Here is a 12,795-nt window from a genome sequence, read left to right on the forward strand (position 1 = left end):
CCTGTGACCTTGAGGTGTCTGAATGGGACCAGGTCTATTTCTTTTTTTTTTTTAGTTAGGGAATGCCCATATGGAGCATTTTAGTGTGACTTTGTAGTGGTACTTGGAAAGAAAACAGGACCAAAAATTTGAGATTGGGTCATTTTGAAGTGAAAAGAAAACTTTTCCACTAAGATGCCCTTTTAAAGAGATTTGGATACAGAAATTAGACCTTACACTTTAGTGTCCAGATGATTGTGGGTGCAAAACTGGGTGGAGTTACACTAGCCTGAAGTTCGATACCATTTGGGGGTTGTTGTTTTTTTAATAAGATACTCAATAAAAAGCAATCCCTCATGGCTGGTGGAGTACAAAGGGTTGGAGAATGCTTTGGGTGCTTTGTAATTGGGAACCCGTCCCCAAACCCCGCCTCTTTTTTTGCCACCATGAGGTGGCCATAAAACAGTTTCAAGCACAGTGACTGGAGAGGTAGGAGATAGAGCTGATGGAGAAGAGAGAGACTGAGCTTTCCTGATGGCCATGACTTCAGCTGTTCAGCTGAAACCCTTGTCTCTGCAGACCATTCTCCAGCTCTAACTGTAAACATCAAGTGTTATCAGTCCTAGAAGCAACCACTGACTGAAAAACTTGCTGTTCATTTCAGCAAGTGCAGATACTTGCAAGAGACTGAACTGATAGAAAAATTACAAGAGAGAAAATTAGCTTTATCTTGGCCCAAACCAGGACATTCCACCCCTTATTCTATAGCATTTGTGTCATGCTCCAGTCATTACTATATCTTATCCCTAAAAAACCTATACAGAAATTATTACTATTTCTCTATACTAAAACCTACTAAGTTAATTTATTTTATGATTGCAGATGTTCATCTATTGTAGCAGACTGTTAAAGCAAGAAACAATTGTCACAGTTTGTGTCCATGGTCCACAAGTTGCAGGTTGCAGATGTTAACTTTGAGGAAGTTACTGGATACCAGTGAATGAACCCAGTTCTGGTTTGATCACCACAACATTAGCCTAAGAAACACTCACAGAACACTGTTAGCTTATGCAACAATTCATATAACAGCAATTAATGTGGGGAATGAATTCACAACCCCGAAAATTCCATGCTCTACTGATTGAGCTAGCCAAACAAAAATTATGTATTCTCACCCACTGTTAGATTCCCTTGAGGTACACATTGTACTTCTCCATCTTCCATCATCAATCACCAAGTGTGTCCAGGCCCTTGAGCGAATGCTACACCACCAATGGGTTTGCCTTTGCCTGAGGCTGGAAAAATCCAGTTTTCCCCTGCAGAATCTTTTCATGCACCACAGGCACTTTGTCCCGATCTACTGTGTGTAGAAGATCTGACTGAGCAGGACCAGCTCAATTGATGGAACCCCTGGTGTTAACTAACCAGGTGGCTTTTGCCAAGTGCTTGTTCCAATTTTAAAAGGTTCCACCACCCATTGCCTTTAAGGTAGATTTTAACAGTCCTTTGTACCTTTCAATTTTCCCTGAGGCTGGTGCATGATAGGGGATATGGTATATCCACTCAATACCAAGTTCTTTGGTCCAGTTACTTATAAGACTATTATTGAAATCAGTTCCATTATCTGACTCAGTTCTTTCAGGTGCATGATGTCACCACAAGACTTGTTTCTCTAGGCCCAGGATGGTGTTCTGGGCTGTTCCATGAGGCACAGGATATGTTTCCAGCCATCCTCTACTTGCTTCCACCATTGTCAGCACACCGGGCTTACCCTGGCGGGTTTGAGGCAGTGTGATGTAGTCGATGTGCCAGGCCTCCCCATACCTATATTCTGACCATCTCCCTTCAACCTTTTAGCCTGCTTAATTGCAGCACATATGTCACAATCGTGGATAACTGCACAATAGTGTCAAAAGATAAATCCACCCCTCAGTCAAAAGCCCATCAGTATGTTCCATCCCTGCCTTGATGACCTGAAGTGTCATGGGCCCATCTAGCTAAAACCAGTTCACCTTTATGGTCCCAGTCCAGATCTATTTGGAACACTTGAGCAGCCTCATCTGCTCATTGGTTGTTTCCATGTTCCTCAGTAGCTCGATATGAAGGTACGTGGGCATCTCCATGATGCACTTTTACATCAAGTTTCTCTAACCAAGCAGCAATGTCTTTCCAGAGTTCAGCAGCCCAGATAGGTTTATCTCTACGTTGCCAGTTGTTTTGCTTCCACTGCTTTAACCAACCCCATAAGGCGTTTGCTACCATCCATGAGTCAGTATAGAGATAAAGTCTCGTCCACTTTTCTTGTTCAGCAATGTCCACAGCCAATTGGATGGCTTTCACCTCTGCAAATTGACTTGATTGACCATCTCCTTCATCTGTTTTTGCAACTACTTGTGTAGGATTCCATACGGCAGCTTTCCACCCCCAATGGCCTCCTACCAGGCGACAGGATCCATCAGTGAAAAGAGCATTTTGTTTCTCATTCTCTGGTAGTTGGTCATATGGTGGGGCTTCTTCAGCCCATTTTACCACTTTTTCTGGTGGCATTCCAACGTGTGTGCCTTCTGGCCAGTCTGTTACTACTTCTACAATTCCTGGGCGGTCGAGTCTTCCTATCCTAGCTCTCTGTAAGAGTAAAGCAATCCATTTACTCCAGGTAGCATCGGTAGCATGATGGGAAGATTCTCTACCTGTGTACATAAAACCCAGTACAGATAATCATGGCGCCAGGAGGAGCTGTGCTTCAGTACCAATCACTTCTGAAGCAGCTCTAACTCCTTTGTATGCAGCCAGTATCTCTTTTTCAGTGGCTGTGTAGTTGGGCTCAGAGCCTTTGTAGTTTCAAACCCAAAATCCTAGAGGTCGACCTCGAGTCTCTCTTGGAGCTTTCTGCCAGAGGCTCCATGTAGGACCATCACCTCCATCTTCGGTGTAAAGCCCATTTTTAATATCTGGCCCTGTTCGAATTGGTCCAAGGGCCATTGCCTGCACAAGTTTAATACTTCCAAAAGCAGCTTGTTGTTCTGAGCCCCATTTAAAGTCTTTCTTTTTCCAGGTAACCTCGTAGAGAGGTTTCACAGTCTAATTGTAACCCAGAATATGCATACCACCTGGCTGCCTTTGACTCCAGCTCATACTGAAGTTCTAGCATGTCCAGCACAGCAGCACTTAGTGGCAGTGTAACCTCATTTAGGGCACGATAGTCCACTGTCAGCCTCCACTCTCCATTAGGCTTTTTCACTGGCCATACAGGACTGTTGAAGGGTGAGTGAGTCCTGCTGATCACTCCTTGGCTCTCTTGTTGCCGGATCAGCTTGTGAATGGGGATCACAGCATCTCTCTTGGTGTGATATTGTCTTCGATGCAATTGGCACCTGCTGATTTTCAGCTTTCAGTAGCCCCACTAAAGAAGAATAATCTGAAAGGCCAAACAAAGCATGCAGCCATCCTGCATTCTCAGTCTTTACAGGTGAAATACCAAAGGACCATCGGTACTCTTTTGGGTCCTTGAAATCACCTCCCTTGAGGCAGTCTATGCCAAGGATGCACGGAGCATCTGGACCAGTCACTACTGGGTGATTATGCCACTTTATTCCAGTGAGGCTCACATCAGCATTCACAATACTGACTTCTTTAGATCCCCCCATCACTCCAGAAATAGTGATGGATTCTGTCCCTTTCTGATTCGATGGCATTAGGGTGCAGTGTACACCAGTGTCCACCAAGGTTTTATACTTTTGTATATGGGGGCACCATCCCTGGAGGTGTTAAAAAGACAGGTAAATGAAGCACTACACTGGATGGTTACATGTTGTATGGTGGACAGTTGGACTCTATGATCTTAGAGGTCTTTTCCTGCCTTGATGATGGTTCTTTGATTCTTGTGATTCCAGGGATGGAGATCTCTATTAATTCATCATCACTGTGCCCAAAATGGCGTCCAGCCATTGCATCAACCACAAGTCCATCTCTGTTTGCAAACAGCAGGTCCATCGCAGTGTCTTCTCTGGTTGGTTCCCTCACCAGCTGTGTCAGGAAGGTCTCTTCCACAAACTCCAGGAACCTCCAGGACTGTTCCCTCGCTGCTGGGCTGTATTTCCAGCAGACGTCTGGGAAGGTGAAGTCCCCCATGACAACAAGGTCTCAGCTATCATAATAATATTTTATCTGCCTCTTGATCCTGGTTGGGTGCTCCAAAGCAAACTCCCACCATGGTATCTGCCTTGTTGCCTTTCCACCTGATCCTTTCCCATTCTCACTCCACCCAATCCTCACCATGGTTCAGCCCTGGGCAATCAAAACTCTCCCTGACACACAGGGCCACCCCACCGCCTCTCCTGCCTGGACTATTGCTGCACAACAAGGGGCACAAACTGCTGAAGGAGAAGGTGAATGGAGCCAGTTTGTAGAGCTGGAAGCCATCCAGCTGGCTGTAGACACTGGGGAAGGAGAAAAGGGGACAGTGCTAAATCTCTGTAATGACCCCTGGATAGTGACAAATGCCCCGTGGAGATGGGTACAGCAATGGGAGCAGAGCAACTGGCAGCATCTGGGCTGCTTCGTCCTGGCAAGGTGCTCTGTCCCATCCATAGAACCTATTTGTAAAAGTCGATCATGTACTGAGAGATGGGACACAGAAGAATATCCAAAGAACAAGCAGGTGGGTCAGGCTGCTAAGGTCAGTGTGGCTCAGGTGGGTCTGGACTGGCAAGATAAAGGTGAATTATTTTATAGCTTGGTGGGCCCATCAAATCCATCCAGGAATAGATGAAACACATGGATGGGGTCATGAGGTGGACTGAGCATGGATGTTATTGCCCAGCTGATCCATGAATGTGAAACATCTGCTGCAGTCAAGCACACAACTTGATCTTTAGGGAGTATTCATAATGTTGTTTAACCCTGAACAAGACATCAACCACACCCAGGGTGGTTTTGGTTCCTACTAATGGGACCACACAAGTTTTGACATCCCAAGGACAGTAGAAATTTTCAATACTTAAACTACTGTAATTAGCAATATGGAGAATGAGAAGATAAATAATTATGCCCCCTCATTAAAGGAGAAAAAGGGAAAAGTGAAATTATAACTAATTTCCAGAAGGTACAGAGATGGATCTTGCACCAGTTTCTCCTAAGAAAAAAAGTGAAAAATGGAAATAACAGTCCGTAGAAGGTGTCACCTGAACTTTGGAGGTCATGTCCATGGTGGCTGCAGGTACCAGGTCAGTGTCCCCATCAGTGCCACAAAGCACAGCCCAGTGATACCCTTAAGCAGATTGTAGAGCTGACATTCAGCTTAACAAGGAGTGAAGAAGGTGTGACATCTCACAGCTCTAAGAACAGCTCTGAGACCAAACCATCCAACATGGTGACCAGTGACTGTGAATCCCATATGGGGAAAAATTATAACCAAATATTTCAATGTGCTCTGATCAGATCTTTCTTTATCTCAGCCCTTTGTGCCCCATGTTGGGCCCAAATAAAGACTGTTGTGGCTGAGCCCCAGCCAGACACTGAGCACTCCGCAGCTACTCATTCAGCTTTCCCCCAGCAGTGGGGTGGAGGAATGGATTGAGACAAAAAAAGTTTATTGATTGATTAATGATTAAATAATCCTCTTTGCTCATTCCCATTCCTCTCACCTATGCTGATGCTCTCAGCTTCAGGGAGTCAAAGCTCACAAACATTTCAGCACTCTGGTTGCCTCCTTAGCCAACTCTGTCAATTGTGTTTGTGTCCATCTTTTTGTGTCTCCTGACCAAAGGATTTCTCATAAGATTATCCCTTGTAGAAAGGTGACCGCATGAGGGGCAGCTCGTACTTAGCATATGGTTGAGGAGTGTGTTTGATTGGCCATGAAACTTTATCATGCTTTGCTTTGCTTTGTTTGCAAAGAGGAAAACTCCTGCTGTGCCCGTGTGGAGCAGTTCTCTAAGGAAAAGAGGGGGCAGCTGGTGCAAAGGAGCTGAACCATCCAGCTGCAGAGATCAGGGGAGAAGTCGGATGGGAGGAGAAGTGATGCAAGTCCCAGGGGCTGTCCTGGTTTGGGCCAGGATGACAGGGGCCAAGGAGAGCAGTGGTGGGGTTGGGGAGGTGAGGAGCAAGGGTGTCCATCCAGTGTCACACCTCAAGGAACTGCTTCTCCTTCTGGTGCAGACCTCCTGAGGAGACCCTCTGGGTCATTATCACTTGGAGAATGCTGCTAGAACCTCTTCCCTGAAGTGCAAAGAAATGAAATATTCCCTTTAAAAGAAAAGTGCAAAGGTTCATATTTAAATCTTCCTCCTGATATCCACAGGTAAAAAATTAAAAACTCCAGGGAACTCTAAAGGTCTTGAAGACATAAATGAAAAAACAAAAGATAAAGAGCTCCTCTGGGCTTTGGAGGATCATTAAATGAACTTCAGATATTGAGAGAAGAATGAAAAAAATCTCTGATAAAGTCAAAGTCAGGAGAAAAAGCCAAAATACCTTCACACACTGATGGGCCTCCCTGAACCTGCCAGAGCCTCCCCATGGCCTCGTTAGAGCAGATCCCTTGAGGCCATGATTGCAGGAGGCAAAGGCCCTGTGCCTGGGGCTGTAATGCTGAGAAAAGCCTTTGGTTTGTTGGATGCAGCAGAAAGGCCAAGCCCTGACCCCAGGCCCTGGGAAGGCAGCTCCTGAGAGCCTCAAGAGAAAGTTTCCTCTCCCCAGCCTTGGTGGCCCAGGACACTGCTATGGCCAAGGGGACAATGACCTCACTCCTTGACAGAGCTCTTGGCCACCTCTCCTGCAGGCTGTCGTACACTGTCCATGACTGCAGCTCCTTCCCTTCAGGCTGTTGTCACCCTTCCTGATTTCCCACCTGATCCTCACCCCCGCATTTCCAGACCTTCTCTGGTGTCTCTCTGCTCTCACTGGCTTTGCTGTGAAAACAAAATCTTGGGCTGATCCAGAACCCCTCTGGGTAAACCTCTATCACGAGGATACCCTGGGGGTGAGACTTCTTGTTCTTTCCCTCCAGTCTGAACCTTCCAAGGTGACCTTTGTGGAGGTTTTGGACTACCAAGAGAAGTTCCATCATAAAGTCATAGAACTGTTTGGGTGTGAAAGGATGTGACAGACCAGACTTGTATTTCTCATATATTTCTTATGGTCACTCATTTCTCATGGAGCATCCTCTCTGTCATAAAATACATGACCATGTATTTCTCATGGTCACTCCAAAAGGACTGGACATGCCACCTTTGTGGAAACGAATGAGGAGCCTGGTAGGGGACCTACACGACACATAAAACATTCTGTGGGGGGATAAAAAGTATGTGGTCAGCCTCTATCCTCAGCTGCCAAGGTTTTCGGAGGCAGTCACAGGTTGCAGCCAAACCTGTTTCCTTGTATTAGCCCATGTACCACCTTGAGAGATGGAGGCTGCTTTGCACCTCCTGCCTCTGGTTCCTCCTCATCAGCAGGAGAGTGCTTGTGAGCTGTGGTCCTGCAGGCTTCACAAACACAAAGAGTCTGGAGTTTTGCTGGGATGGGTAAAAACTCATGGACAGACTTAAGGGTGATGTGGGCTGAGAAGAGTGTGTGCCCCAGAGTCTGGGATGGATGCTTCTGATCCCATCCCTCTAATCAGTCTTGCTATGGTCTGGGGATTTAGGAATCCCCCAGGACATTATTCTTATCACAGTTTGTTTGTCTGATTTTCTTAGGCCTGTTTTGTTTCTTTCCTAGAGAAAGAATTGCTCCTCTAAGTGATCATCTGACCCTCAGTCCTTTCACTCTGTACCAGTCAGTCGTGTCAGAGGATCTGTTGAGCATTTTCTGGGACTGCATGATTTCAGTCCCTCTCCCCAGCAGGGCCAGGTCTGACACAAAGGTTGGATCCAGCAGCACCTTGGCTCCTCTCTGAGAAGGAGTTGAGAAAGCAAGGGTGTGTGAGCTGTGTCTCCCTGGGTGCCCTCCCCGGGTCATGACAAGTGCCCACCAAGACCTGTCCCACAGGGCTGCTCCCAGCCAGGCACCCCAGCCTGTGCCATGGCTCAGGTGAGTCCCCTGCAGGGGCAGACACTGGCACTTGTCTTTCTGAGCTTTCTCTCCAGATGAGCTCTGCTGCTCCTTGACACCTTTCATGGAGCAGAGAGGCCTGGGAGAGCTCCTGAGGAAAGACTGTCCCAGAAGGCATTGAGTCCCTCAGAATCATTGGTGTCTCCTCTTCCTCAAGTCCCTGTCCTCCATCAGCAGGAGCCCTGCACTTCCCTTCTTCAGCCTTGGTCTCCAACACAGCCATGGGAGATGTTGCTTTTGTCTTTGAGTGCTTTTGCAGGGCCAGTTACACATCCATGGCTTTCTCTGCCAGGGTTTCACTTGCCAGCCCAGAACAGCTCCCTCCAGGCTCTCCCACCTCCCCTCCCCTCTCTCCCAGCACAGCCCAGTTGCTGCTGGCCCCACACCAGTGCCCACACCAGGCTGCTCTGGGCAGTCCCACCATAGCCCCAGCCCCTCTGAAGGGCACAGCAGCTCCTGGGGGGCAGAGAGAGCTCAGAGTCCCAGATGGGTGACCATGCATGGCACAACGAGCAGGAGGCACCCTGTGTCCCCTGCTCTCCTCTCCAGGAGATCCACAGAGCTCTGCAGCCCCTTGGGGCCCTCCCCTCTGCCCAGCCCAGCACAACAGCCCTGGCCCTTGTGCTCCTCAAGAGCTCTGACTGCTCCAGGCACAGAGCAGCCTTCCCAGGGCTGCTGCAGCCAAGGAGGGGCTTTCTCTTCCTATTAACACACTGAACATGGAAAAAAATATTTGGTGATGGTTTATTTATTTAACTTAAATCAAGTGGAGGCTCTCAATTTACACAATGTTTCTCGGTCAAAAAAATGGGTGAATAGTAAGGGAGGAAGGATGAATAATGATAACACTTTGAAAAAATGAAGATAATAGCTGAAGAAAAAGGAGAAGACTGTCAAGAAATTCAGAATTGGAATGTCCTGACACATACAATGAGTGATCTGAAAGGGACAAGAGGAAGCTTATGGTTGCTGAAAAACCCTAACCATTTTTTCAGAGAACCTGTGAGCTCCTGGTTCCTCATGCTGTAGATGAGGGGGTTCACTGCTGGAGGAACCAACAAGTACAGAAATTACACCACCAGGTCCAGGGATGGAGAGGAAATGGAGGAGGGCTTCAGGTAGGCAAAGATGGCTGTAGTGATGAACAGGGAGACCACAGCCAGGTGAGGGAGGCACGTGAAAAAGGCTTTGTGCCTTCCCTGCTCAGAGGAGATCCTCAGCACTGCCCTGAAGATCTCCACATATGACACCACTATGAAAATAAAACACACAAATGTTAAACATGCACTGAACACAATAAGCCCAAGTTCCCTGAGATGGGAGTGTGAGCAGGAGAGCTTGAGGATCTGGGAGATTTCACAGAAGAACTGGTCCAGGGCATTGCCCTGGCAGACGGGCAGGGAAAATGTATTGGCTGTTTGCAGAAGAGTAGTGAGAAAACCAGTGCCCCAGGCAGCTGCTGCCATGTGGACACAAACTCTGCTGCCCAGGAGGGTCCCGTAGTGCAGGGGTTTGCAGCTGGCTACGTAGCAGTCGTAGGACATGAGGGTCAGGAGACAGTACTCAGCTGTGATGAAAAAGAAAAAGATCTGTGCAGCACATCCCTTGTAGGAGATGTCCGTGTTGTCCCAGAGGGAATTGGCCATGGCTTTGGGCAGAGTGGTGGAGATGGATCCCAGGTCAAGGAGGGAGAGGTTGAGGAGGAAGAAGTACATGGGGGTGTGGAGGTGGTGGTCACAGGCGATGGTGGTGATGATAAGGCCGTTGCCCAGGAGGGCAGCCAGGTAGATGCCCAGGAAGAGCCAGAAGTGCAAGAGCTGCAGCTCCCGCCTGTCTGCAAATGCCAGGAGGAGGAACTGGCTGATGGAGCTGCTGTTAGACATCTCATGCCACTAGATAGGATACAGACCTTTAGTGAAAAAAAAAAAAAAAAAGGCAGATGTCAGGACAGTGTGAATTCAAGAAACATTTTAAAATGTCTCCTAGAGACACACAAAGAGCTTCTCCCATTTCATAAACACCTTTTGAATGTACCTTTCAAACACCCGAGCTTATCCTGGTTGAATGTCCATGAAGGAGCAGAAGGGGTCTGTGCTGTTCTACAACAATTGGTAAAAAGGAGCAGAAGGGGATTTCAGATTAAATCCACTCTTGACATTCAAGATCTGTACATCATTGTCACCCCAATGCACCACCAGCCTGCAGAGCAGAACTGATGGGATTCAGCATGGTTTGCTCTGGTCCAGTTTCTCAAACACACGACGAAAATTTTAATGTAGAAGCCCCTGGTGTTTCTGTTGCTCTGTAAGTGAAACCTTGAGGGTGCTGAGAGGCAAAGGGACTGTCCCTTAGTGCAGAATGAGGACAGCCGCTCTGTCCATCAGTCGTGCTCTCAGCTGCACAAAGAGGCAAAGACCCTAAAGTTGGGGTATCCGCACAGGAGGGTGGTCTGACCCCCTGCAGTCCCCAAAATTCAGGTGGTTTGGATCCTTTTCCTCCATGGACACGTCAGCAGGACAGGACCTGCAGCATCAGTGTCTGATCTGCACCCGAATCCTCACTCCCCAGCCCAGCAAAAAGAAGGGGAAGAACAAGGGCAGCAGCAGCAGGGGCAAGAGGGGAACCTGCCAAAGTTCTCCTGCCAAGAGAGTTGGGACAGGGAGACACAGGCAGAGACTCCAGCATTTCTCCTCTCTGGTGGGGGGGTGGCTACTGGAAGGGTGCTCAGAATTCAGTGCCCATGATCTGAAGGGCTGGGGGACTGTGCTGTGTGACAGAGAGCAGGGTTTAGCTCTAGGGAGGTCAGCAGCTCTGCAGGGGATGGCTGGAAGGTGCAGGAATCCCCCCTGCCATCATCTTCCAGGCAGCAGCTCCCTCTCCATCCCTGCCCATCTCTGCTGCCTGCAGCTCTTTGTCCCCAGCTCTCCTCCCTGTCAGTGCTCACAGCCCCCATCCCACCCCCTGAGTGCTCAGCTCTGCCCTGCAGACCCCTCCTGGCAGCAGCAGGACCTGTCCAGGGGCATCTCTGGCTGTGCAAGGGCTCAGGAGCAGCTCAGACAAGGGCTGGGGAGAACTGGGGTCTGTGAGCCTTCTGCAGAGTGCAGAAAGAGCTTTCCATGCCCTGGAGAGACAAGTCGAAGCAGAGCCTAAGGAGAGCCCAGACTGGAGCAAGAAAACTATGCCATGAAGAGGCTCCTAAAAAGTCCCCTCAGAAATCTTCTGGGCCTCACCTGGAGCTGTGAGCAGCCCTGAGCAATTCATCCCTCTCTCAACAGCACAAGGACCCTGCCCTGTGCTCCCTGTCTCCTGCCAGCCACAGCTTCTGCCAGCACCAGGGAGCTCCCTGGGCAGGCTGAGAGCTGCCCCTGGCAAGCAGGCAGCAGAGTCCCTGCCCCAGCACACAGCCCCTGGGCTGCAGGACCCTGCTCTGAAGGACAGCCCTGGGCACCCCTGCCTGCACACACACCCTCACTCCTCTTCACAATTCCCCTTCCACCTCTAGCCCCTTCCCCCCTTACAGCTCTCAGCAGCTCTGGCTCTTCAGCTTTAGGAGATGACTCCAGGAACTGCACCAGCTTCACTGCCCTGCACCAGACACTCACCATGTCAGAAGCTGGGAAGGTTATCCTCCACTCAACTGGCACTCATCCCCTCCATCTTCACCCCCTTAAAGCTCTCTCTGCCTTGCTCATCTCCCCCAGATACCCTGGCAGTGCCCTCAGCCCTGCTGCGCTCTGCAGAAGAGCTGCTCCTGCCCAGAGCTGTCTCTCTGCAGCACTGCCCACTTGCCAGCAGCTCCCTCCATCCCAGGAGCCCAGCTCACAGCTGTCAGGAGCCCTCTGGGGGGTTGATGCTGAGCCCATGACAATTGCTCAAGAGGCAAGGAGAGGAAGCTGCAGAAGCTTCTTTCTCAACAAGAAAGTCCAAGGCAGAGTCCAAGTCCAAAGTTTCCAAAGTTTCTTGCCATGTGCCTGGGTCCCCCTGAAGGACAGCCATGAGAAAGCGTCCCCTGCAGGGTGTGGGGGGAGCAGGAAGCAGGAGGCAGTGATGGCAGGTGGGGAAAAGGAAGATGCAGGTGGCTGATGGAACTGCTGTTGGAAATTGTCTGCTCTTCACCATGGAGGACTGATGAAGAAGGAAAATGAACAGAACAGAATTTCTGGAATATTAAAGATATTTTTTATATCTTTTCCTTGCACAGACACTTTTCTGTCAGATCTGTCTTCCGTTCTGTGGTTGGATCTCTCAGGGGAGAGATCCAATGCGAGGACACCCAGATGGTTCCTCTGAGAAGGAATCAGACCCTTGCCTTTGGAAATTTCACAGGGTTGGAAATTAAACCAACCATGCTGTACCTTTGGTATTCAGGGTATGTGATCTGTGGCTTTTTGTCTGGGATTAGTGTTGCTCTGGGGTTCATTCTTGGTAAGAGCTGCTTAAGAACCATAGTTGTGATATGGTCTTCAATACTGATATACAGTGTGGTACATGGTACTGTGGTGCTTCATACAGAGATAAAAAATTTGGTTGGTAATTACACTTTTAGTTTTAATTTGGGAAATGATAGCACTCTGTTTCATTCCAGGATGAGTCTACTGCAGTATCCAGCACTCCATCTTATTTCAAGCTGACTCCACCAGATTTAAATAGCAATAGAATTTCATTTCTGAATCTCCTGGTGGGTGTTGTTAACTTCTCTCATATATTGGTGAGGAGTAAGACAACACTGGTGAGGATGAGCACTTTTCTTGGGAGATGCAGTGT

The 12,795-nt window shown here is 48.7% G+C and overlaps 1 protein-coding gene across 1 annotated transcript; it reads right to left on the bottom strand.

The window, feature by feature from the left end:
* Positions 1–9,101: 9,101 nt before the first annotated feature.
* Positions 9,102–9,914, bottom strand: LOC103533792 (olfactory receptor 14J1-like). Its single transcript, XM_030468376.1, has one exon. It carries the CDS (start codon positions 9,912–9,914, stop codon positions 9,102–9,104), a length of 813 nt encoding a protein of 270 aa, XP_030324236.1.
* Between the last annotated feature and the right edge of the window lie 2,881 nt (positions 9,915–12,795).

The sequence above is a fragment of the Calypte anna genome, chromosome W (assembly GCF_003957555.1).
Source record: "Calypte anna isolate BGI_N300 chromosome W, bCalAnn1_v1.p, whole genome shotgun sequence".
Lineage (NCBI taxonomy): Eukaryota > Metazoa > Chordata > Aves > Apodiformes > Trochilidae > Calypte > Calypte anna.

Excerpts from the sequence above, each read along its gene's own strand:
- LOC103533792 (XM_030468376.1), bottom strand. The coding sequence starts at position 9,914 with ATGTCTAACAGCAGCTCCATCAGCCAGTTCCTCCTCCTGGCATTTGCA.